Raw genomic sequence first — 25,124 nt, 5'->3', positions numbered from 1 at the left:
TGGCAGTGTTCAAGTGTATACTTGAACTGACTTCTGCCCAACTTATCTTAGTCTTAACAAAGAAGATGAATATTAAACCTTTAGTAAACATTAGTATTCTAAAAATAAAGAGAGGGCACATTTTCTCTCCCTGGTTGAAGCACACTGTTGAACAGTATTTGTACCAGTCACGTGTCAAACAGATAACGTATCTGCAGGATAAACAAGCCCCAAAACAAGGAAGTTTCAGATGCCCCAAGCATAACTCACTGAGAACTGTGGCTAAAAAAAGCATTTATGAACACTTGGCATTTGCATAGCTATATTTTTACAGGTTGGGTGAAGTCTGTTGTAGCTGGTAAGTGTAACTGTCACTGCTCCTTTCAGACAGGTTTTGTTCCTGGGGCAGCAGGCAGCTGAAGTGCTGGTACTCTCCAAACACAGGCAGGGACACAGCACCACTGAGTCTGAGGCCACTTGGAAATGTGAGCTATGCTGGCTCTTCGGCTGTGGGAGCAGAGGACAAACATTTGTACTCTACTCACTCTGATGCTGGGCAGGGGAGAGCAGGCACCACAGAGGCTGGATTCAAATAGGTTTTTAGGTGGGAAATGGAGGAGTGACAGCAATGTGGATGGCACCATTGCAACGCTAACTGTCTGCAGAAGAGACCCAGCACTATCCCACTATCTCACACAGGGGAGACTGAGATGAGCTCTTAGGCAGAAGCTGTTCCCTGGGAGGGTGCTGAGGCGCTGGCACAGGGTGCCCAGAGCAGCTGTGGCTGCCCCATCCCTGGCAGTGCTCAAGGCCAGGTTGGACACAGGGGCTTGGAGCAGCTGCTCCAGTGGAAGGGGTCCCTGCCTGTGGCAGGGGTTGGAACTGGATGAGTTTTAAGGTCCCTTCCAGCCCAAACCATGCTACGATTTTATGATATTCATATATCATATGGTTCTATGAGCTAATATTCATGATCAGCTCATTTTTTCAAAGCACTGGCCTTGACCTAACAGCTGATAAGCATGAAATAGCTTTGTGGGCAAAAGTAACATCTTTTATTAGATCAACTGACATAGCTGCAGCGAGACAAACAAGAGTTTAGACCACAAAACCGTTCTGCAGGCCTGAAATAGAGGCAGAAAACCATTCAGTTAAATACAGTTAAGGGACAGTTGTTCTGAATAAAACTTAATGATGTCAAACAGTTTGAGGACATCAAGGAATCCTTGAGTATGCCTTGTAATGTTCCATAGACTGATTTTATAAGAAGGAAGAACAAAAGCACACAATGTTTTGGATGGTTTAAGCCCTATTAGATAAGCTTTTATTTAAAAGCATATACTGTACACTTGGCATGGAGCTGAAGAGCCTCCAGAGCCATGGCCAACTCTGCCTTCACCTAACACCTCTCAAGCCAGCCCTGGTTTTAGAAGCATTTGACACAATTAAAACCCATTTTCCACAAGGTGCATGTGGTGAGAGGTTTTCACTTGAGGAAGCAGTCCAGTGTAGTTAACTTACCTCAAAAAGCACTACCTTAACACGAGTGACCTGCAGAGCAGGAGGCCCTCCAGAAAGCTACTGGCATTTTATGTTATTTATGTATTTATATATTCATTTATTTGGGCCTATGGCCAGAGAATGAAGTGTTTAAGGAGCTCCTCCTAAAAGTTCTGGTCCAGATGGATTCACCCCTCAGCCTCTGCATATTCATTTCTCTGAATGGATTCCCTGAAAGGAGTAAAAAAGAGCATTCAGTTCCTTTATTTTCTCTGCCGTAAGTTTAGGGAAGAAAAAACTTCCTGGATGCATTTTAAACAATGAAATTGGGACGGGAGAAAGGAGGAAAAGGGGATGATGGAGAGAAAGGCTTCAAGGCAAATAAAAAGTATCATTTAGTTCCCTTACTTTTCCTACTATAAGTTTAGGGAAGCAAAAAAACTCCCTGGATGCATTTTAAACAATGAAATTGGGATGGGAGAGAGGAGGAGGGGGAAGGACGAGGAAGGCTTCAAGGCAAAGGAATCCCACCCCTGTACACCCTCCCGCAGTGCCCCATGCACCGCGCTGACATTTAATGCCTAAGTTAGGCAAAGCCAGAGCTCGCCATGGGTTATTTATAGCGGGGGTGCGCACGGAACAGGTGCCGCGGGAGCGCGCCTGACCCCGGCGGCGGAGCGCGGCCCCGAGCACCAGCGGCAGGGGGGGCGGCCCGAGGGGCGGGCGCTGCGGCCGGGCCCTATAAATGAAGGGGAAAGCCCCATTTGCCTCAATGAGAGAGGGAGGTGAGGTCGGTGTGAGTGGGGGGAGCCGGAGAGGAGAGGTTTGGGTCCAGTGGAAGTAATTGCGTTTCTAAGTTAGTGCTTTTCTTACCGCATTCCTGCCGAGGAAATGAAATACATCATAGGCATCGGAGGGTGAGTGCTTCGGTTTGGTGTCTCAATGTCTTCTTGTTTCATTGCTGGGGAGAAGTTGAGCCGGGGGTGGAGGTGATGTATCTATGAAGGGTGTTATAGGGTTTTAGGAATGCTGTGACTGTTTGTGCCTCTTGGAGAGCTCTGCGGGGTGATGCATGCCCAAGGTTTATAGGCAGGTCTCTAAAGGCTTGAAACAGACAACAAATAGTCAGTTTCTAGCTCAGACGGAGCAATGTGCCTCAACTATGGCTAAAGATGTTGAGTTTTGCTTCTTAAAGATCCTCTGGAAGGCAAAGAGGACAAACTGCTTCATACAGGATGGATGGGATAGGAAAAGCTTTTATTTTGTCCAAACCAAGCAGGATTTGGAAGGAATCCTGTGTGTGAGCCGGGGCAGGGGCACAAGGGGCTGCAGGACCCTGGGTTAAAGGCACCGTGAGGGGGTTATAACCACAGACCTGCGATCTCCGGAGAGGAAAACTGTTCAGGTTAAAGCTGGTTCGCAGGGATAAAACCGAGTCCCTGAGGAAAGCCAGGCCTCCCTCAGGGATGGAGCTCAGCCGAGGAGGGTTAACCCCTTCCAGGCCAGCACACGGCCGGCGGAGAGCGGTGAATGCCGCCGGGACCCGTCCTCCGCCGCCTCCATCTTGAGGCGGAGATGGCGGCTCCCTCAGCGCGGCCGTTACGCTTGGTCGCAGCCAATCAGCGGCCGAGGCGCCGGTAGGCGGGAGATTTAAACCAGGGCGCCATCTTGGGTCCCCTTCCCCTCAGGGTGCTCCCGAAGGGTTCCCGGTGGGATCTCGGTGCTCCCGTCCCCGTCCTCCCTCTCCCCGCAGGGTCACCAACGGTGGTAAGACCACGCTGACCAACAGGCTCATCAAGGCGCTGCCCAACTGCTGCGTGGTGCACCAGGATGACTTCTTCAAGGTACGCTGAGCCCCTGGTTAAAGCGTTAACTGCTGCTTGTATGTGTGGTGACAGCTGTAGCAGGGCCCAACACACGGGTTTTTATGGACTTGGGCATGTTTTCCAAGTCAGGTTGGATGGCTTAGGAGCAGCAACCTTCTGATGTTAGCTTTCTGCTCCTCTATATGATTTTTGGGTAGGGAGGGAGATGCTGACACAAGTGTCGGTGTCTGCAGCCCCAGAATGGCTGCAGACGAAGCTTCCTTTGACAACAGATCTTACTGGGTCAAACTACTGCTTTCTGTTAGGTGTCATTTGCTGTGCTCTGCACAAACCACTCCCTCCATGTTAGGTTTTCCTTCATATTTAAACATGTTGCTTCTAAATAATGCCTCAGGATTTAATCATTCCTCTGCTGCTTTAAATACAGTTGTAGTGGGGAGCTTTGCGTTAGAAACCCAGTTAAGAGATTGCTAAAGATGAATGCACAAAAGCTGTGTGCCCTTGTGCTGAGCTGGGAGAGCAGCAGGGAGCACACCACTGATCCCTGCAGGCTTCCCAGGAAGGACAGAGCTGCACCCCACTTATGTGGGTGTCCAAGCGATGTAGCCACACACTTGAAGCATCTCTGTTGTCCCCTGGTGTGTGCGGTGCCCTGGCACCAGTTTGTCCTGTCTGCAGGAGCATGTGAAATGGAGATGCTCATTTGCAAAGCTTCTGTGCCACAAGCCTCGTGTTTAGATTTGGTCATACATGAGCCCCGAAAGTGAAGGAATTCTGGTGGAGTCTCCGTAAAAACCTATAGCTTTTCATTAGCTTGCTTAGTTGGCAAATGCCAGTAAAGCTATAGTCGCTAGGCTAGTAAGTAGCTAGTAGAGCTATATAACTAGTGACCAAGTGTCTTGCTTTGCTGACCTGCATTTGTATCAGGACTTAAGATAGCTGTTCTTGAACATGTAAATTTCACCAGTCACTTAGTGCTGTATTTGCATTTTAAGTTCTTTTATGTGTTGACTTGTAAGCAGGCACCTGTCACGTTTTGGCTAATAACACCATATCGAGTTATTAACCTAGAACCTTGCCCCAGATGGCTTGACCAAGCCAAGGGAGCTCCTCATGGTTCCTGGGGTTGCTGAAAATGGGAACTTGTATTTGAATGTAGCCCAAGCAGGGTCTGTAACTGTTGTTAAGTGAACACTTGCTTTGTTGTGTATTGCAGTAATGTCCAGGTTGTGATCGGATCTTAGGTAACTGATCACGCTGAGTTTGCAGCAATGTTTTATTGCTCACTATATTTCAGCCACAAGATCAAATAGAAGTCGGGGAAGACGGCTTTAAACAATGGGATGGTAAGAGCAGTGTTCGCTATAGGATGCAGTAATGTATATTTTTCCTAAGTATTTCTTTTTAATTATTAAAGATTTAACAGTAAATTTCTGTAATTTCAATTTAACAAGTTCATTCTATTTTATACTTTCAAGCTATGTGCTCTATGGTATTTGATTATGTACCTTTTTCCCACCCACCCCCTTTCTTCTAACTAGTGTTGGACTCCTTGGATATGGAGGCAATGGTGAGCACTGTGCGTGCCTGGATTGAGAACCCAGTGAAGTTTGCCCGTTCCCATGGGGTGAATGTTACGCCTGGCTCTAAAGAGCCAGCCTCCAAAGATACCCATATATTGGTCATTGAAGGCTTCCTGCTTTATAATTACAAGTAAGGTTTGGGGAACTATTAACAGTTTGCCAGGGAAGAACACTAGATCCTTGCTGCTGGGGCTAAACCCTTCTTTTTACTAATATACCCCTTCTGTCTTGCCCTGAGGTATCATGCACAATTTTTTTCATGTCCAATGGGAAATTTCCCAGTAAGCACTGGGAAAAGCGAGGTGCATGAGGAGACTTTCTCAAGGTAATGCAGGAAGCTCATTTAGGGCATGCCCTTGAACTCCAGGCATGGGGAGCTCTGGATCAGTACTGAGCCAGCAGCAGTGGCACAGGCTTCCCTTCTGGCCTCCCTCCACGAGGCCTAAACCTTGACCTGCAAAGGTCATCAATGAGAACAAGGAGATAATCCACTCTGCATGGAATCTCCCCTAGAATTTAGGAATAGCTCCCTCATGTGATAAACGTGGTTGACATTAAATTGAGCTTAGGAATTAATTGTAAATTGGAGCACAGATCAACCTTTTTGCTTTTTTACATGGGGGGGGAAAATGCTTGGCAGGAAGAGAGGAGACTCCAGTGAAGAGAGAAAACTCCCAATAGCTAAATATACACCCTGTGAAATCATGTGCTATGAATGTGACCAGCAAAAGATTCTTGGCTCCAAACTCCAATTCTGTTTACAAAACTCTTTCAAGAGAACAAGCTGTGAGACTCCGAAACCCAGAGCTGTTTCTGAGCCATCAGACAGGCAGCACCATCCCAGCTTTCCAAACTGAACGTAAAATGGCAATGGTGGACCAGCTGTCACGGCCAACTGAGGAATGTGCTGGCACACTGCTGGGTCTTCTTGGCCTGTCCCCAGCCAGGTGACTCTTGGTATCTCCTGAAGGTTACAATCACCTCTGAAGCTTGCTCTTGTTAATGGGAGCTTTTCCATAGCCCTGAACCTGAATCTTGCTCAGTTCATGCTTTATTAAACATTTGTGCAACCTTCCCAGGCTTTTATAAGTCTGTGAGTCCCACCAGGTTCAAACTAGGTTTGCTTCAAGGATTTTTCTAGGTTTAGTTTCTTTAGCCTAATAGCAGCACAACACAGAAAGCTGCTGTAGAGCCAGCTCTGGAAAAGAACAGGAGCTGATGTCTGAGCCCCCACAGCAGGAGGTGTTTGGATGGGAAGACTATGTGGTGCACCATTCTGACCTCCAAACCCTGTGTTCTATGATGAATAAACCTACTGTGTATTAGCTTGTGTCTTAATGAGGGCACTTGCACTTCTGTTGTCTCTAACAGATGCAAATATGAGACAGACTATTGTTGTGGCTTTCAGGGGTGATTTAACTTTTCTCTGGCAAAAAAAAGACACCTTCTTTCTTTCTACCCTACTCCAGACCCCTGATAGATCTCTTTGACTTACGCTACTACCTGGCAGTTCCATATGATGAGTGCAAAAGGAGGAGAAGGTAAGAAGACTGTTTTGTAAGTCCCTCCATCTTTTGTCCAAAGCCCTTCTCCAGGCTCAACAAGCCCAACTCTTCCCCTGTGAGCGTCAGTAAACCCTTGGGGACTGCTTCGCCTTCATTGGCCACTTGCAGCTTCTGTATGCACTAAATAAACTTGGTGCAAAACAGACAACTATTGATGAGAAATTGGACTGTGACAATTGACTTTTACATCAATTCAAGTGAGAGCTGTCAGATCAGCTTCAGTCTTTTGCAGTGTGCAAGAGGCAATGCTGTCCCCATGGTCACACAGAATGAGTTGGAACCTTAAACATCTTTTTGTCCTGGGTAGGGATAATGCATCCTGATGTTCTTTGCGTGTTTTGCTGTTTGCAGTACACGTAACTACACTGTTCCTGACCCACCGGGTCTCTTTGATGGACACGTCTGGCCCATGTACTTGAAACACAGGAAAGCAATGGAGGACTGTGGTGTTGATGTTGGTGAGTCCCTCCCCAAGCACACTGGCCCTGGGCTTTGGATTGTAAGGAAGTCAGTAATTTAGTTTATGGGAACTTGAACTGCAGTGAGGCAAAGGTTCTGTTTGTACTGGGAAGCTCTAATCCTGGCCTACTCTCTGTGCAGATAAACACATGCAGTCTTACAGCTCGGGACTTCTCCCCTTTGTTTCATATTAAAAGAGACAAACCACATCCTTTATAGTGGGATAAGGGACTTTGTGGGGCACAAGCTTTTAAGGGTGGTTCTGGGTTTCCAATTTTCTACTTGGAAAATTTTACTCCATTTGGTCAATTTGAAGTAACTTAAAACTGATCTAGAGGAGTTTATTCTGATCATAAACCTACGTCTTCTTCCTCCCAGTTTATTTAGATGGGCTCAAGTCCCGAGATGAACTCTACAACCAAGTCTTTGAGGATATTCACAACAAGCTTTTGAACTGCTGACAGGTAAATGTGGCCCCACCACAGAAGGGGTGGGACAAGAGGTGCTGACTGGGGAATGACCCACTCCTGCTCCCCAGTGCTCATGCTTCCCCTTTTGCTTTTTAGGATCTCAAAGACCTGGAAGACCTGTGTACAGCGCGATGTAAATAGTACTGCAGTTGGCAGGAGGGTTTATTTGTGTAAACTCATCCTGTACTGTCCTTTGGAAAGTATCTTTTGTATATAATTGAAAAAGGAAGGTAACTTATTCACACCTCTGATGGGCAGGATTGGTTTGGTGGTTTTGGTTTTGTTTTTTTAACTTTCTCATTTTGTATTCCTCTGCCTTATCCTGAAGTTGAAAGTGCATTTTTATAATGAACAAGTAGAGCTGCTCTGGGAGAAAAACTGGCTCTTCTGCTTATGTGCTTCTGCAGACATGGAATCTGTAACAACTTGTTTGTAACATCTCAGTTCAGTAAAAACCTACTTCAAATCTTTATTGAAGGTCCTGTTTAATGTCAGTCACCTTTCCTGTGAGAGGAACAGGCACAAAACTCCCCAAAGACAACAACAGTTGAAGTGTCAGCCCTACTCTGTGGCCCTGTCTTGGTTTCAGTGGTAACCCTGACCAGCAAGCTTGGTTCAGGAGTCCCACTGAGAGCGGGATTCTCCATGCAGTGGTGGGAGGGGAACAGCACTGAAGCTATTTATAATGTGCTAGTATGAAACCAGTTTAATGTCAGCCTCTGTTTCATGGCGTTTCTCACTTCACACTCAAATTAGCACATAAAGATATCGCAGCCCCATTTCAGCCAGCAGCTGAGTGCTCCCTGGGTGAGAAGTTTGGACAGAAGCCTCTTTCTGCCTCTCGCCACCCAAATGAGGATGTTATTTGGTCCCAGACTCCTGCCTTGCTGAACTTAAGGTGGTAATTTGCCTGCAGAGGGCTCTTTTAGAGGTGGATGTGTCCAAGTGGGTGACATTTAGGGCAAAACCCTGTATTACAGTGCCAGGTGGCAAACTGCAACTCTGTAAAACCGAAGTACAGGAGGTTGTGCTCTTACAAATGCTTTGGGTAAGTTTATCTTCCTTACTCCTTCATGTCCTCCCTTCCTAGCAAAATTGTCAGTAAAATAATAGTGGCAATAGTTTTCCTGATGTTTCAGGGGATGGGTTTCCTGTCAGTAAGCTAAAGGAGCCTTCCACTGAGTAGTAGGGCAGTAACTGGGCAAACACTATTGCAACAACTTGCACCACTGATCCTAATGAGCTCAAGAAAGGAAAGGGGATGTTGTGCCTGAAGAACACCAAGACCAACCTGGACCCAATGCTGTCCTTGCTCCAAGCTAATAATTACTTCCCCGCTATACTGTGCCTGGAATTGGGCTAGAATACCACGGTGAGATGGGTGGGATGTGCCAGTCCACTATTGAGATGGGCCGGCTAAAGATAGGAAGTGCCATTGAACTGCTGTACCCGAGCATGTGGTTTGCACCATGCACCAAAGGTTCCTGGGTTAAAGTATGAAACCTCTCACGTGGAGTGAGCACAGGGATCTTTTGGGCACCAAAATAACTTGGCTGTGGCATCAGCACAGATCACTTTGGAAGAGTTTTGGACATGCCTTAATTAGAAACAGCTCCAGAAAAGCAGCTGCCACAGATTAGTGAGAAGTCACCCCAAAACTCCCACCAAGCCGGTCTCAAGGGGTGTTTTAAGCCACCAGAAGGATCCAACTATCTCATCCTCATGTTAACACTGAGATTTTCCAATTGTCTGGCCAGAATGGAATGCCGCAGGAATAGTGATGGCATCACTCACACTTGCACAAGTTATAAAGAGGCAGATTTCCTCATGTGTGACACTTGTGTGCCTGGAGACACCCACAACATTCTCATTACACCATTACAGGGCTGGGTGTTCGTCAGTGGCAAAGCTGCAACCTGTCTAAGTCCCTTCGACATGGTTACATTGCTTGTTTCCCAGCAGGAAAATCCCAAAGCCCTGGCTCCATTCTGCAGTGAGTTCTGGTGTGGTTTCCCTCAGGGCTCCCCGGATGGGTTTAGCTCCCACCTGATGAGCTGTGCAAAACCAGTCTGCTTCCATGAGGATATATAAGGGAGAAGCCCTTACCCTCACAAACTGTTGTGAGGAGGCAGAAACTGAAGCCTAAAAAAGGCACTTTGGTATTCCCTGCCCATGGAGAACATAAAACATCCCAGGGCAGAGTGGAACCAGCACGTGCTGGTGTGTCACGTGGGTGAAATCTGGTATCCCCATCGGATTTACCTCCTGGACATGGTCTCCCACATAATCCTTCCTCCACACTGGCCAGTCAGTATTTCCCCCCCCCCCCCCCGCATTGCTACCTGGTGCATCAGAGCCATCTGAGCCTGAATGGCGAGTGACTTCCAAGAGCCTTTGGGAGCGTGAAACAGGAACCTGTGGCACGAAGAGCAGCTGGGAAGCCTCAGCACTATGTGAACTTTGGGCAGCTTGGGACCAATTGTGGCTATAGGATTTCCATACATCACACAGCGGCTCTGGTGACGAACTGGTTCTGTAAGAGCAGAATCAAATATCCAGGACTGCAGATCAGATGCCGTGGCACCGATCCTGCTCTGCGCCGGGAGCTGCCACCAGCCAGGCGGTCACACCATGCAGCACCCCTGCGTACCAAGGGCTTTGGCCTGGAGAAATGGGGTCAGACTAATATTATCCCTGGCCCCATGTGCCCCACGGGACGGGATGAAACCTACACCCGGTGGGACGTCAGCGGCACATGGGGCTGCCCAAGGAATGGCGTGGACAGGGACACGGGACACGAGACACGGGACATGGGACATATCCCGTCCACCCCAAGGAGCCGGGGGGAGGAAGCACTGGCTCAACAAATAAAGCCTAAATTGGGCAGTTCCCCCAGTGCCGGAGCTCAGCCGGAGGGAAACCCACTGCTGCCTCCCTGGACTGGTGCTGGGGAACCGGAGGGATGCTGTGCATCCGCTGGGATTTGGCTGGTGATTCCCCAGATCAAGTTCAGCTGAATCTTGGCTCCATCAGCAGAGGGCTGAGGGCAGCCGGAAACCCTGCAGTGCTCCCAGAGGAAATGGCAATTTGGGACCTCGTCCCCTTGTCCCAGAGAGGCTGGGGCTCCCCTCGCACCAGTGACCAGCAGTGCCCTGTGCTTATCAACTCTTCCTGGCCCACCAATATTGGTGCCAATTCCTTATCCACCCTGTTACCATCCAAACTGGGATCTGGCAGGTCCCCTGCCAAAGGGAATCCCTGGGGAAAAGGGCAGGGAACACCCAGAAACCCTGAGACTCTCCCTGAGCCCCAGGGGCCTCCCCAGATCCCATAGACCTTCTCTAGCTCCCAGAACCATGCTTCAATCTGAGCCCACAGGACTCCCCTATGGTCTGAGGCAAGAAGAGCTGGGTGCTCCTCCAGCCTGGGAGCATCCTGCAACCCACTCAGAGCTCCCTCCAATCCCACAGGGAACTCGCCTGCCCAAAAGAAATCCCTTCTTCCAGATTAAGGAATCCCTCTGGGATGGGAGCACCAACAAAACTCGTGGGCACAGCAGAGGAGCTGTTACCTCACAGCACGTCCTTGCCCCCTTCCCACCACCTTCCCATGGCAGGAGCCAAGGCGGCCACCCCGGTGCACAGAAACCTTTATTCTGTTAAAGGGGGGAGTGCCTGTGGGACCGAGGGCTGGGGCAGGGAGGAAACGATGCCCCCACGGGGTCACCCATGGGGCTGCGGTGTGCTGGGGGCCCCATGAGGCAGGCACTGAGCTGCTGCCAGGGTACAGAGAGGGCTCCCCTCACCGAGAGCCCTGCAGGCAGCCCCAAGAGCCAGGCCCTGGGTGGGATGGGGGGAACTGGTCCCTGAGCACTGTGCCAGGAGCAGAGAGCAGCCAGGGGAGCACAGGGACATGAAGCCAAGCAAGAGCCGCACGCAGGAAGCCAAAACCCAGGTGAGCACAACTGCAGCTCCCTGAGGGGGGTCTCTCAAGCCCCCACCACCACTGCGAGCCCAAAGGCTGCTGGTGGAGCGGCTCTTGGGGTGAGCAGGGGGCTTGGGAAGCATGATCCCACCTCATCCCGCAGGCAGCCAGCCCGGGCTCAGCTAACGGATGCTGCCGTCGCCCTCACTGCTCTGCAGCTTCTCGCGCTCAATGGACCACACCAGCTCCTGGACAAACTTCATCTCCGAGGCCACCTGCTTGGCCAGCGCCTCGTAGTGGTTCTCCAGCTTTCGGTAACGCCTCTTGAGGCCGTTGGCCACCTGCACCATGCTCTTGGTCTCCTCCTGTGCCTGCTTCTTCAGGGCCTCCGTCTTCTGGAGCTCCTGCCGGATCTGGCGGAGGTCCTGGCTGATGCTCTCATTTTCCTCTTTGTACCACGACTCCTTCTCCTCATAGATGGACAGCAGGGCCTCGATGTCCTCCTGGAAGGACTTCTTGTTCCTCTCCAGCTCTCGGAGGCTCTCCTCAGCTGCAGCCACCTCCTCCATGACCTTGGAAAAGCGCTCGAAGTTGATGTAGGTGTTGTTTGGTGGCATGCTGGAGTGGGACTTGATGGTGTACTCCTTCAGGCGCGTGGTCTTCAGCCGGCGGCGCTCGGGCTTCTTGCAGCTGTCCTCATTGCGGACGTTCCTCCTCTTGATCACCTGTGGAAGGGGATGGCCACGGGTGTGAGGTGCAGCACTCACCCATGGTCTGCAACACCCAACCCAGACCCTCGGGTGTCTGATACCCAAAAAGTGCTGATTCTTTCAGTTCCTACCTTAATCCAAGGGTGCTCCAGGCTTTGAGCGATGGTCATCCGCTTCCTGCAAAGACAGCCAGGCTGTGACCGAGGGGCAGAGGCTTTGCTGCCTCTCTTCCTGTCAAAGCCCTGGAAAAGCAGCTTGGATCCAACCACCTCTGGGGCACAGATGGGCCCAGATGAACTCACTGTGCTCAGGGGCTGCAGTCAGCTCCCTGGCCTCATGCAGCCTCCCCATGGCAAACACACCCCAAAGAGCCTGCAGGAACCTCCTGCTTGATGTCTGATCACACAGCATCGCTGTTCCCACCCCAGCCGAGGGTCCTGGGTGCTTGGGTGAGCCCTTCACCCCTTCCATAGCCTTTTCCCTGTGGCACCCTCAGGGTGATCCCAGAATTCATCCTGTGCCTGATACAGGGGAGAGACTTTGGGTTTCAAATCCTACCAGCAACAGAGGAGGAAAGTAGGGGGGATAAACAGGATATATAAACAAGCAGCACACAGGCATGGGCAAAAGCAGGCTCAGAGCTAAACTCCATGTGGACAGGAGATGTGGGAGCTGCCCGTACAGAGTGGGACAGGAGGGACCATCCACCTCCCAAGGTAACCCCCAGCTCTGCTCCCTGCCTCTCACTTGGGGTCCTTGACGAGCAGGCGGCGGATGAAGTCCTTGGCCAGCTCGCTGGTGTTGCTGAAGTACTCCTCATCGAAGTCATAGTTGACAGCAGATATGTTGGTCAGGGTCTCTTGCTTCGTTTCCCCCAGGAAGGGGGAGGCTCCACTCAGCCTGCAGTGAGAGCAGGCTGTGACACCCCAAAGAGGTGACAGCCCGAGCAGGGGACTCGCCCTGCAGACCCCTCTGTCCCAGACTCCCCATATACTCACAGGATGTAAGTGATGACCCCGATGCTCCTGGAAGAGAGAGGAAGATGAGGCTGAAGCTCTGCAGAGCTCCCTGCATGCTCAGCAGGAAGGGAGACCCACAGGGAGGGGATTCACTCACCACATGTCAGCCTCCAGCCCCAGGGGTTCATAGTTGACGATTTCTGGGGCTTTAGAAGGAAAGAGGGAAGAAAATAGGATTATTCTGGGTGAAAGAGGCCTTTCCCCACAACCTCACCCTGACAACACACACCACGGTTTTCAGCATCTCTCTGGGATTAAGCCAAAGCTATTGGAGCCCCACAGGAATGCCACCAGCTGGAGCTCACCTACAAACTCTGGGGTCCCAAATATATTCTTGAATTCATTCCCAGCTTCAATCTTGTGGGCAATCCCGAAGTCGATGAGTTTGATCCGAGGGTTTGGCACATTCTTGTCCAGCAGCATGATGTTCTCTGGCTACAGGGGGGACAGGAGCCACTGGTTACCCCACACACCTCAGGCAGGGAGCAATCCCAGAGCCAGCTCCACAGGAGCCTGGCTCCTCATCACTGCTCCCCAGCTGCTGAGCTCGGGGTGCCTGCATGTCCCAGCCCTCACCTTCAAGTCAAAGTGGGCGATGCGCTTGGAGTGCAGGTAGTGCACCCCGTCCAGGATCTGCTTGAGGAACTGGGTGGCCTCTTCCTCTGTGAGGGACTCCTTCTCAGCCAGGAAATCGAAGAGCTCTCCGCCTGAGACCAGCTCCAGGATGAGCACCACGTCCGTCTTGTTCTCGAAGATGTCGTGCAGGGTGATGATGTTGGGGTGCTGGATCTCCCGCAGGATGTCCACCTCCCTCTCGATCTCCTCCCGGCTCACACCGCGGCGGCTGGATGACAACCGGCGCTTCTTGATGAACTTGGCTGCGTATTCCACACCCGTTTTCCTCTCCCGGCACTTCCGTACGATGGCAAACTGCCCACTGCAGGGAGGAGGGGAGGAGAGGGTCATTGTGCTGGTGTGTGCTGGGCAGTGGGGTCAGCACCGGCATGAGGATGGGAGGCCCTGTGCTGGAGTTCACCCTTGTTCCTTCCGCCCCAGCTGAGTCCCCCATGGCCCCTCTGCTGGGACACACAAGGATCCCTCTACTACTTTCCCATAGGACAGACCCATCCCACTTCCAGAGCTGCCCCGGCCATTGGCCATCCCCACCAGCACATGGTGACGTGCAGTCCATCACCAGCCTCCGTCATCAGCCTCTGTGGCGCCCGGACCCAAGACTCCTCTGTACATCCCTACAGGGCCACCCGAAGCCCCCCCCAGGGCAGGACCCAGCCTTGCCCAGCTGGGATCCAGCCCCCAGGCACCACATCCATTCCCAGGGCTCCAGAGGATGCAGCTCTATCGAAGCCCCAAGGGAAGGGGACCCAGAGCAAAGCCCAAGAAGCTCCCCCCCTTTTAAAGGAACAAACACTAAAGCCACCCAAAATGTTGCTCAATTCCTTCCCAGGCCCTGGGAAGCAGCACCCAAGGGAGCCCTGGGGCCACAGCTGTGGCAGACCCTGAGTCCTGCTGCAGCTGAGGCAGCCTGGAGGATCCAAACCCACCCCCCCCCCACAGCCTCTGCATCCCGATGATTAAATCCCATTTTCAGGCAGTGATTCACCCGGGATCTGTCCCACAGGCACAGAGCCAGGCAGCAGCGAGGGCCCTGACCAAACCTGGGTAGGGCAGGAGCTCTGCTGGGCCTGCCCACATATAGGAGAGCCTTTAAAGTGAATCAACACCTTCCTTTGTTAACATACAGCTGCTGGAGGTGCCTGGCTCTGCCCCCAGCCCCACTGCCTGCATAGCACAGAGGTGGCCCAGGGAGGGCTGCAGCAGGCGGTGGGGATGCTCGGGCAGGGAGGGCTGCAGCCATGGACGGCACTCACCTGCCCAGCTCCTCGCCCATCTCATAGAAGTCCTCCACGCTCTCCTGCCGGAAGGTGGACATGGCTGCGGAGCTGAAGCTGCCCCGACCCTGCGGGCAGAGCCGGGCGCTGGAGCCGCCGGGGATCAGCACCTGCGGCACCAGCACAGGGGGGTTTGCACCAACACCGGCGGCAGGGCTGGGGACGGCTCAGGGCAGGGCCTGGCACAGGGGGGCCGAGGGGAAGGGCCCTTGAAGCAGGGCAGCCCCAATGCTATGGGGATGGGGGGCCGGCTATGGCCGTACTGCGGGTCAGTCCTGGGGACGTCCCGGTGGGGAGAAGGGAGCAGGGGGGTGGCTGTGACCCCATAGCCACGCTCCATCCCAAGCCTGTCACTGCAGGCAGCGACACCCGCTGTGGTGGAAGGACGCCCCAGCTCCCCCCCTTGCCACAGCCCCACATCCCGATCCCCCCCTCTCCTTCCACACCTACAGCCCCCCTCATCCCGATCCCCCACAGCCCCCCCATCCCTCACAACCTCCTCCAGCCCCACAACCCCCATATCCCAAACCCCACAGGCCTAACTCCCCCCCGCCCCACACCTCACATCCCCATGCCCCCAAACCCAACCCCTCGCCCTCTCCCCCATCCCCACACGCCCTCAGCACCCCCCTCAGCCCCACAGCCCTCAGGATCCCTCCCCCCCCACACCCCAAACCTGAGCCGCCACCGCCCGCGTCGCCGCCGCCACATTCCACCACAGCCGCTTGGCTCCGCCCGTCCTCCGAGAGCCCTCCGGCCCCGCCTATTGGCGGAGAGTTACGTCGCTCAGAGAATAGACGGAGCTGATTGGATAAGCGCGGTGGCATCGTCCCGCCCACCATGTACAGCGCCGTGTTCATCGCAGCCCTCCCAACCGCAAGGGGGCGCCCTATAGAAGCGGAAAGTCCTCCCCCCCCATCCGAACAATATCCCCTTATCAATTTTAATCATGATCCAATTTTATTAATTCCAGTGGCACTAATACAGGCGGCGATAGTCACGACCGACAGTCACACTGCAGCCCTCCCCCCCCAACATGGATTCACACCCCCTTACCCCCGAACCAGCTTTGTATCGTTTTTGAGTCAAATAAATACAGAATTGGGCAAATCCGAGTGGAAATGGTTTAGTTCCAATGGCGGAGATGAGGCATGTGCAACACCGAAACCTATAAGGCTGTTTTTTAATCCTTTTCCTCCTCATTTCAAGTCTCAAAATCATTATGAAACCCATTCATTAATGCAAAGAGATGGTGGTGACGAGCATTTAAACCCCTTTGCTAATGTCATTCATTCCCTCCCTTCCCTGTTCCCAGAGTCCAAGGAGCTTGATTAGAGCTTGTCAAGGAAGTTATCCAGCGCTGGAATTCCTTCCTTCAGGCCCTTGCGCTTGCGAGTCTCGGCCACCACTTGGCTGGGGCGGCTGGCGCTGTCAAAGGGGTCCCCGGGGAGGATCTGCCAGTGGTCAAAGACACACTGGGGGAAGGCCTGGCCCCCAGTGTTGGACCGGAGATCGGCTGTGAAACCTGCAGGGAGAGGGCACAGAGTGAGAGCCTGCACCCCACAGAGACACCAACACCCAAAGGAAGAGCTGGAGGAGATGAGGTAAATGCACCAGGGGGCTTCAAGATGGGGATGGAATGGTTTGGGTTGGATGGGACCTTAAAGCTCACCCAGTTCCAACCCCTAGCACAATCCCTTCCACTAGAGCAGCCTGCTCCATGCCACATCCAACCTGGCCTTTAACATTTCTATCTAACCTGTGTCCAGTTTTGGTCCATGCTTTACAACACACTGTGGAGAGGGTCAGGAGAAAGGCCACAAAATGTGACACAGAAAGACTAGGCAGCCATATGAGGACAGGCCAAGAGCTGGGCTTGTTTCATCCTGGAGAAAGGTGGCTCCAGGGAGACCTTATAATTGTATTCCAGCTCTCTCAGCCTGGCTCCAGAGCAGAGCTGCTCCAGCTCTCACAGCATAGTCATGGCTTCCTCGGGACTCACTCCAACAGTTGCCCAGTGGAGTTACCATCCCTGGAGTGATTTAGACACAGGCAGATATGGTGGTCAGGGACACGGTTTAGTGATGAAATTGGCAGTGCTGGATTAACAACAGCTGGACTTGATGATCTTAAAGGTATGTTCTAATTGAAATGAGTTAATGATGGCTGTGGTCAGTGATATGCAGGATCCCCCCCCACTCCAGGCTGGGATTAAACCCCCAGACGCAGCACTCACCAAAGGACTCATTGACAGGCAGGTAGGCCTTGACCACGAACATGGGGGTGCCAGCCACCTGGGTCTCCTCGAACACATGGCCACGCTTCCTGTTCAGCACCCCATAGATGCCACCGACCACCTGCTCTGGGCACTGCAACAGAGAGATGGGTCAGGATCACAGGCCACCACTGTCACACGCCTCTCCAGTACCTTCTGGCCTGAGGGCATGCTCCTCACCTGGATTTCCACAAGGTAGATGGGCTCCATCAGCCGAGGCTGTGCGGTGAGCACGCAGGCATAGAGACACCTCCTGGCAGTGGGAATGATCTGCCCACCGCCACGGTGGATGGCATCGGCGTGCAGGGTGACATCATGCACATCGAAGCGCACGCCACGCATGTTCTCCTCACACAGGACACCCTGGAAAAGCAGAGCAAGGGCTCAACCACCACCTTCTGGGGACAGTTGTGCTCCCAGGCAGGATGTTCCAGGCCCTCAGCTTATAGGCATTCCCTGGAAGCAGCTCTAACAGCAGGAAGTGCCAGAGAACTGCTCATCAGGTGGTCTTCCTCACCCAGGAGGTTCCAAACCAGCTCTACCTGGCCTAAGGCACTGCCACAGCCCCTTAGAGAAGCCTTCAAGCACCAAAACCATTCCCACCAGCACCTCATCCCTCATCTCCATGGCTCATGTTGGCAACAGAAGCACCAACATACATTTATGATGCTGCAACCCAAGTATTTGGCCAGGAAAAGTAACTTTTTCACATACATGGGAAAAAAAGCCCAAGTTGTTGGCATGTAAACTGGAAAAAACCTGCTCCTGTTACTGTTCCCAACTAATTTCAGAGTAATCACTTGCCTAGTCCCAAGAAAGTAATTGGTAAGGCAGGCCAGATCCCTATGGAGCCTCCCAGAGCACCCTTCATTTCCTCTGGATGCCAGCCCTGTTGTTCATTTCAGCAGCTTCTGTCCCTGCTGCTCCACTTTGCTCTGAAAAACTCCTTCAGATCTGAAGCACATGCTGCTGTGATAGAACTTCTCCACAGTGCTGGAAGGAAGCTTGTCTGGAGGTCGTGTGTCTGAAGTGACCTTCAACCCAGTCACCCTGTTCCATTTATCCTAAAATACACTTCTGAATTGCACATACATTGCCCCATGTGTGATGAGTTTCCCTTACCTCCTTTGTTGCCCACTGGAAGCCAGCCACCACGCTGTCCTTGATCTCATTCAGGTACTGCACCCCCTTGGTGATGTCAGTCAGGATGTTGGGGCCGGTGCCATCAGGACCAAAGCACCAGATCTTCCTGGCCTCGGTGACATCCCACTCATACTTCTCAGCCAGGTAACGAGCTCGCTGCTTCAGCTCCTGACGGGCAGAGACCTCCCCCTTGTCGATGTCCTCAGCCAGGCCATCAGGGAAGGGCCTGGCCTTCATGTAGAGCCTGTTGTGCTTGTTGGGGGACTTGGAAAGGCACATCACGCTGGATTCCTCACTGACTGTTTCACGGTAGGACACAACAGGATCCGATTTCTGCAGTGACAGAGAGCAGGGAACAGCAGTGAGCCACCAAGCAGACAACAGCTCACCAAGGGCTCTGCCTACTGCAGCCCCTCTACCTTGATGGGGATGCAGGCATGGTCCTCCTCCAGGTCCTTCAGGCAGATCTCCAAGTGCAGCTCCCCTGCGCCAGCGATGATGTGCTCCCCGGACTCCTCGATGATGCACTGTAAAGACCATTAATGCAGCAGGTGAAGTTTCTGACTGCAATGCAACAAAACCTCTCTCTCCTAAGACATCAGGGATTGTCTCGATTGACTCTCAGATCTGCTTTTAGATGCTCTTTCTGCTGACCTAAGGATGAGCTGGTTGTACCCCAAGGTGGGACACAGCATCCCCCCCCACTCCAGGTGGCTGGGACCAATGCTCAATTCAAGACTTCTCCACCAGCACAATCACCACTGAAAGTCAAGCCCCCTGTGCCAGCAGCACCAGGATTCCTCCTGGCCCCAAAACCATTCTGCACATTCACCTGCACCATAGGGTCAGACTTGGCCAGACGCTTCAGTCCCTCCACCAGCTTAGGCAGGTCAGCTGGGTTCTTGGCCTCCACAGCCACACGCACGACAGGGCTGACGCTGAACTTCATCACTCTCATGTTGTGAGCGTGCTCAAAAGTGGTGATGGTTCCAGTCTTCACAAGGAACTGGTCAACACCAACCAGACCAACGATGTTTCCACAAGGCACATCCTCGATGGGTTCAACGTAACGGCCCATCATGAGAATGGTCCTGGTGAGAGAGAAGGCTGTTTTAATGAAGTCTAACACAAAAGGTCCCATCAGGCAGGATCCTGGAGCTCCGCATCAGACTTGAAGCCAGAGCCCAGCACCTCAGAGGCAAGAAAAGACTCAAAATAGCACTAGAACCATAAATCCGAAGCACCAAGCACATCCCAGCCAGGACTCACCTTTGAATTGGCTTCAGGTACAGATCCTCCTTTTTGCCAGGTGTGTAGTTTGGTCCCATGATCCTGACTTTCAAGCCAGTTGAGACGAGACCAGAGAAGACACGACCAAAAGCGTAGAAACGTCCCTTGTCAGAGGTTGGCACCATTTTAGAGATGTACATCATCAGGGGGCCTTTGGGGTCACAGTTCTTAATACCTGGGAGAAGGAGAGGTCGCCTGGCTCAGTATTATCTCTAGTATCCAGCACACACCCCCTGTACCCCGCCCCCCAGCCACAAATATCAACACAAGACATGCACCCACTATTGTCCCAGGCTGCTGACTTCTAGCCAGTCCAAGCAGAGAGAAAGATCTCACAGAATGGTTTGGGCTGGAAGGGACCTTCAAGCTCATCCAGTTCCAACCCCTGCCAGAGGCAGGGACCCCTTCCACTAGAGCAAGTTGATCCAAGCCCTGTCCAACCTGGCCTTGAACACTGTCACAGCTTCTCTGGGTATCCTGTGCCAGTGCCTCAGCACCCTCACAGGGAAGAACTTCTGCCTAAGAGCTCATCTCAATCTTCCCTGCCAGTTTAAAGACGTTACATCACCAAGATATGTTTTATATTAATACAAGGCTCAGCCTGAGCCTTTGACATATACTGCCTACTATTACTTCCCTATCTACTCTCCAGGTGAGCTAGCTCAGCCCTCCAGAGCAAATATGTGAAATTAGTTAAGCATGTTTGATCCATACTAGAACAGCTACAGACTCAGGAATTCCAGTAGCTACTGAGCTGTGTGCCTAGAGAACGAGATGGCCACAGGGGTGGTGGAACACTGAGCACTTACATGAAGACAACTAGGAGCAAAGCAGCAGCTTGTCCTACCTATGGCAGCCTCATCATCAGGGGGTCCCTCGTAGAGCAGCTCACAGCGGTACTTCTGGGCTGTGACAGGAGAAGGCAGGTGAATGGTGATCATCTGCAGCAGGGCATCTCCAGCAGGCAGCCACCGCCTCATCACGGCCTGAGCAGAGATCGGAGGAGCAAGACCTGGTCAGGCTGTTCACCACCTGCAGTTCACCTCCCACTTCCAACAGCACCTCCCAACATAAGCAGGGTTTGGAGCTGCTTAGTAACTTAACACAGCTGGAGCAGCACAACTGCTCATCTCCTCCCCAGTCTCACCTTCAGCAGGGGCTTTCCCTCTTTGTCCTTATCTTCACTGTCAAGCTTGATGTCCAGCTTCTCAATCAGTTTAGCCGCCTCCTCCTTCTTGAAGTTCATGATTGCACTGAAGACCTGGAACAGCAGCAGCAGTTATGAATGCTGCCCGTGACCCAGTTTGCAGCAGCATCATGTCTCTGAGGAGAATTTCTGTCCTTGCTCATCACCCAGCTGCACCCACCCAAAGGCACAGACCTGCCTGCACAACACCCACCACCCGTTTCCCTGTCCACATGGAGCAATAGACGTGTCAGAGGTTTCAATTTCTTCAAGCAGACAAGTCAGGTCAAAGTGAAGAAATTTTCCATCATCATGCACAGCCCCAGCCTGGGCTGAACACTGAGGAACTCACCTTGAAGATGGGGTCAAGGATGAGCTGGCAGAAAGTCCTGGGCAGTTTCTTTCCATCTGGACTGGTAGCAGATTTACTGAATTTGCCAGTAGCAGGATCAAAATACCTGGAGAAAGAATCAAGTCAGACAAGTATCAATGCAGAGCTCAGCTACAGAAATGTGGCTGCCCAGGCCAGAGGAAAGAACTGCTAAAACCCATCTTCATACTTTCTTCCATCACTCTGTTTTCAGTGCAACACTTAACTCACGTTGCCAATCACCATTCCTTCTCCATTACCTGGGTTTTGTATTCATGGTAACAGCTCCTTTGCTAGCATACACCCCGAGTGACTGAGCCACAGCTCTAAGCAGGCACAGCCACATCCTCTCTCCTTCCTCATCTCCCCCACTATCAGGCTGCAGCCACATGAAGCTGATCCAGAGTTAGACCAATCTTCACCTGTCTCCCCACAGCTTCTTCATCATGTCTTCGACCTTCTTGGCACGCTCAGATGCGTTCAGCTGGGCATCCCCCTTGGCAGCGAACTTTGCAACGTACATTTCAGCAAACTGCTTCAGAGTGAAGGCCCAGCCATGCAGGCCAGAGCCAAAGCCCACTGTGCCCAGCACTGGGTCAATCTGGAAAGGAACCAACAGCAGAGCTGGGTTACCAAGGAACAGCCACAGCACATGACAGCAATCAGCCCATGTCATCCCAAACAGCACTGAGTACAAAGGTTCAAGGTGGGGCTTCAGGACTAATGGACTCCTGAGCCATTCTATGACAGCAGCCATCTTTGAGGTTGCAATTACAACCCGGCCCACCTCCACCATTTCAGCTTTGTATCACACAACCAGGTTGGGTTTTCTTCACCAGGCTCAGCAGCTGCCCTGGTGTGGGTGCAGGGAACACTCCTGTCCTTCAGAGGAAGGATGAGCAGTACAGGAAAACCTGCAGCATGTGGTGAGTGCTCAATGGGGAAAAGCAGGAGCCTTTCCTCAGAGCCTCCAGCCCACAGCCGAGCTTGCTCTGAGGAATCCACTCAGGAGCAGGGCTTGGGATGCAGGAAATGACAAACACCTACTGGCCTCCCATTTTGGAAGAGAGCTGGGGGTGGGATGAGAACAGGATGGGAACCTTGGATCTCACGTCACCCACCATCACAGATGTGACATGAACAAAGGTGGCCTCCAAAGCAACAGTCCCCTTTGGAAAGGGAGGAAATGCTTCCTTGTGTTTATAGTTTTAATTTGCTTAAGCTCTGAAGTAGCAGGTAATGTCAGATGAAAGCACAACAGGGCTACAAAGCAGCACACATCTGGGTAGGATAGCATCTTCATTACTCTACTCTTGTTTCTCCACTTGGAACAGGAAAGAAGGACCAAGGAGACAACCAGCTCCCTCCCACTGCAGGAGATAAGCTCAAACACAGCGCTCACAGCTCCCACTTACCATGATGTTTCCCATGGGGCCGCTTTCCCCTTCTCCATACGTGGAAATGATGACGTTCACGTTCTCCACGATGCGCTGGAAGGTCTGGTACAGCTCTTCTGGCTCCAGCTGCAGTTCCAGCAGCGCACGGTCCATCTTGTTCATCATCAGGACAGGCTTGATCCTCTCTGCAATGGCTTGACGCAGCACAGTCTCTGTCTGCACGCACACGCCTGCCAAACACAGGGGAATCAGTTATCCCTAGCTTCAAATTCGCCCAACACACACTCCAGCTGCACATGGCTGCAGAAGCCCTTACCAGAGACGCAGTCTACAACAACCAGGGCACCATCAGTAACACGAAGAGCAGCAGTAACCTCTGAAGAGAAGTCCACGTGTCCAGGAGAGTCAATCAGGTTGATCAAGAAGCCAGAACCATCTTTGCTCTGCTTGATGAAGGCCAAGTCGTTTTCAGAGAGCTCATAAAATAGGGAAATAGCTCTGAAATTAAAGAAAACCTATTCAAATTGTCATCTACACGTTACCCTTTCCTAACAGCTTAGAAACAGGCTTTTACTCCAGACAGACAGCTGTGCCTGAGTATAAGGATTTTCCCAGTGTGGAGATAACCAGGAGCACAGGCTAAAATCTGCCCTTCCTGTGGTCCTCTGAAACCAGGACCTCTTCTGAAACCATAACCTCTTGTGACTCTCTGCAATCTGAAATTCTCAAAGAGGATTCCATTTCTTCCAATCAAGCAATTACACTTTTCCTACAAGGCCCAACCATCTTTTTGAGCCCTCTCCATGCTCCTCAGGGTCATCAAACTCCCTGTGGTGACACAGCCACAAGGTACATCACCAGAGGTGATCCCAAGACTGTCTCTGCACTGCATCCACAGGACTCCAGCAGGCACCAGCCACATCCAACAGTTCCAGGGCTAAATTAGAAGGCTGAAGCTTCTCCTGTACATCTGCTTCCCAGCAGCCACTAAGGTGATGCTCTATGATTCACCAGAAGCTACTCAATACTCACTCTCCCAATTAAGTAATCCTCAAGAGATGAGCTTCTGAACTAGCCTAGACAAAGCCTGACGCTGTCTTCACCCCTCTCACCATCAGCGGAGCACCCAAAGCCCACCCTGAGCTCAGGCCATGCTGCAGGAGCACCGAGGAACCCGGTGGGAGGGCACTCACGTTGATTTGATGGTGATGCACCGTTCCTGCTCATCCTTTCTCGTGTCGGTGAACCGGGTCTCCCCCGCGCGGGCAGAAGCGATGATTCCAGCTTTGCACACCAGAGAATCAGTCAAGGTGGATTTGCCGTGATCAACGTGGGCAATCACGGACATGTTTCTGATGTTGGCCTTTTTGTCCATGATGGCCCGGATCTGGTCTACTGTGAAGTTCACCTTGACGAGTGAGATAAAGGGGGGGAGAGAATAACACGGGGTGTATAGAGACACCTTTGGCAGCTCCAGGGAGCAAAACCAACTGCATGGCCCTACTGACAGCGGCTCTACCTGCGGTACACAACCCACAGCAAAGGCACCGCAGGCTCCGGCAGCACGGCCCAGGCCTGCAGTGTGAGCACCCAGCTCCGTGTCCCGGGCGCTGGCTGCGGGCTGACAACCGGGAGCGCTGCCCCCCCCGGCCCGCAGCGTTACATAAGGCAGCTCCCGGCCTCCGCAAGGGCCCGTCCCCGGTGTCAACACCACCGCGGTGCCACATCCCGTCCCCCCTCCGGCCGGGCTCACAGCCCCGTTACCACCGGGGACAAGGCCCGGCCGGGGCCGGCCCCACCCGTGTCCCCTCAGCAACGGCCCGGTCCGGTGCGGCAGTCCGGGCCCCCCGCGGGGGCGGCCATCGCCGGTGCCCCGAGGAGCGCAGTGCCCGCTGGGGTCCCCGGTACGGCGGCGGAGCTCCGGGGCTCACCATGGCGGCGGATGGCGGCGGATCCTCCGGGGCGGGGGGGGCACAGCAATGGCGGCGGCGGCGGCCCTGTCTCGCTGGCGAGCGCAGAGCGGGCGGAAGAGAGCGCTGACGTCAACAGCGTCGTTCTTATAGGGCGGCGCCGGCCGGGGGGCGGAACCTGCGCACACGGCGAGTTGTGCGCAGGCGCGGCCGTGGCGCTCTGGCCCGCAGCGGCTCTATGGTTAGGGGGGTTGGTGACCGGGCACCGGGGCTGCGCTGGGGCCTGCAGCGGGGGAAGCAGCACCGGACCGGCGGCGAGCCCGGGGCTCCGTGCCCTGCAAGCGGCGGTGCACCGGAACCCGGTGTCAGCCCCGATCCAGAGCTCCCGTACCCGGCTCGCCCCGGGCCTGGAGCGGTGCAGATCCAGCGCCCCCTGCGGGACGGGAAGAGCGCGGCCCCGCATCGAGCTCCGGGTGGGACCCTGGGGGACCCGGTGCCCCGGCATCCGCTGCCGGCTCCTGTCGCAGGCAGGGACCGGCAGACGGAGGAGCTGCCGTTGGGGGGACAGGTTATCAGCTGATGGGGTTTCCATAGCGATCGCTTGAAGC

General features: G+C 53.0%; 3 protein-coding genes, 1 long non-coding RNA gene and 1 other non-coding gene across 5 annotated transcripts; 1 reads left to right on the top strand and 4 right to left on the bottom strand.

Annotated features, from left to right (window-relative positions):
* Positions 1-1,023: 1,023 nt before the first annotated feature.
* On the bottom strand, positions 1,024-3,179 carry LOC115947594 (uncharacterized). The gene is made up of 3 exons (XR_004550380.1): positions 2,855-3,179; positions 2,353-2,583; positions 1,024-1,710 (listed from the first exon to the last, which is right to left on the bottom strand). It is a non-coding gene; the product is annotated as an uncharacterized lncRNA (long non-coding RNA).
* On the top strand, positions 2,268-7,854 carry NMRK2 (nicotinamide riboside kinase 2). The gene is made up of 8 exons (XM_005141238.4): positions 2,268-2,396; positions 3,233-3,323; positions 4,603-4,651; positions 4,847-5,018; positions 6,358-6,429; positions 6,805-6,911; positions 7,291-7,376; positions 7,479-7,854. The coding sequence occupies exons 1-7, from the start codon at positions 2,371-2,373 to the stop codon at positions 7,371-7,373; spliced, it is 600 nt and encodes a 199-aa protein (XP_005141295.2). The 5' UTR covers positions 2,268-2,370; the 3' UTR covers positions 7,374-7,376; positions 7,479-7,854.
* Positions 7,855-11,014: 3,160 nt separating this feature from the next.
* On the bottom strand, positions 11,015-15,691 carry DAPK3 (death associated protein kinase 3). Its single transcript, XM_005141237.3, has 9 exons — positions 15,622-15,691; positions 14,925-15,055; positions 13,612-13,972; positions 13,341-13,470; positions 13,133-13,181; positions 13,015-13,041; positions 12,764-12,916; positions 12,148-12,193; positions 11,015-12,031 (listed from the first exon to the last, which is right to left on the bottom strand). The coding sequence occupies exons 2-9, from the start codon at positions 14,984-14,986 to the stop codon at positions 11,489-11,491; spliced, it is 1,371 nt and encodes a 456-aa protein (XP_005141294.1). The 5' UTR covers positions 14,987-15,055; positions 15,622-15,691; the 3' UTR covers positions 11,015-11,488.
* A 364-nt stretch (positions 15,692-16,055) lies between these two features.
* On the bottom strand, positions 16,056-24,647 carry EEF2 (eukaryotic translation elongation factor 2). Its single transcript, XM_013130691.3, has 15 exons — positions 24,538-24,647; positions 23,800-24,014; positions 22,923-23,104; positions 22,625-22,836; positions 21,632-21,810; positions 21,192-21,297; positions 20,801-20,914; positions 20,501-20,639; positions 19,633-19,828; positions 19,196-19,454; positions 18,783-18,890; positions 18,343-18,696; positions 17,401-17,583; positions 17,182-17,314; positions 16,056-16,470 (listed from the first exon to the last, which is right to left on the bottom strand). The coding sequence occupies exons 1-15, from the start codon at positions 24,538-24,540 to the stop codon at positions 16,277-16,279; spliced, it is 2,577 nt and encodes an 858-aa protein (XP_012986145.2). The 5' UTR covers positions 24,541-24,647; the 3' UTR covers positions 16,056-16,276.
* On the bottom strand, positions 21,088-21,156 carry LOC115947599 (small nucleolar RNA SNORD37). Its single transcript, XR_004081490.1, has one exon. It is a non-coding gene; the product is annotated as a small nucleolar RNA SNORD37 (small nucleolar RNA).
* Positions 24,648-25,124: the final 477 nt, after the last annotated feature.

The sequence above is a fragment of the Melopsittacus undulatus genome, chromosome 19, assembly GCF_012275295.1.
Source record: "Melopsittacus undulatus isolate bMelUnd1 chromosome 19, bMelUnd1.mat.Z, whole genome shotgun sequence".
In the NCBI taxonomy this organism is placed as follows: Eukaryota; Metazoa; Chordata; class Aves; order Psittaciformes; family Psittaculidae; genus Melopsittacus; species Melopsittacus undulatus.
This window is presented reverse-complemented; position numbering and strand designations above follow the sequence as displayed.

Coding starts and splice junctions, on each gene's coding strand:
- NMRK2 (XM_005141238.4), top strand. CDS start 2,371: ATGAAATACATCATAGGCATCGGAGG. Junction 5,019..6,357: donor TTCCTGCTTTATAATTACAA/GTAAGGTTTGGG, acceptor ACCCTACTCCAG/ACCCCTGATAGATCTCTTTG. Junction 6,430..6,804: donor GAGTGCAAAAGGAGGAGAAG/GTAAGAAGACTG, acceptor TGCTGTTTGCAG/TACACGTAACTACACTGTTC.
- DAPK3 (XM_005141237.3), bottom strand. CDS start 14,986: ATGTCCACCTTCCGGCAGGAGAGCGTGGAGGACTTCTATGAGATGGGC. Junction 13,042..13,132: donor GGGCTGGAGGCTGACATGTG/GTGAGTGAATCC, acceptor TCTCTCTTCCAG/GAGCATCGGGGTCATCACTT. Junction 12,032..12,147: donor TGGAGCACCCTTGGATTAAG/GTAGGAACTGAA, acceptor CCCCTTCCACAG/GTGATCAAGAGGAGGAACGT.
- EEF2 (XM_013130691.3), bottom strand. Junction 22,837..22,922: donor TGTTGTAGACTGCGTCTCTG/GTAAGGGCTTCT, acceptor TGTGTTTGGCAG/GCGTGTGCGTGCAGACAGAG. Junction 17,584..18,342: donor TCCAGTGGGCAACAAAGGAG/GTAAGGGAAACT, acceptor CTGCTTTTCCAG/GGTGTCCTGTGTGAGGAGAA.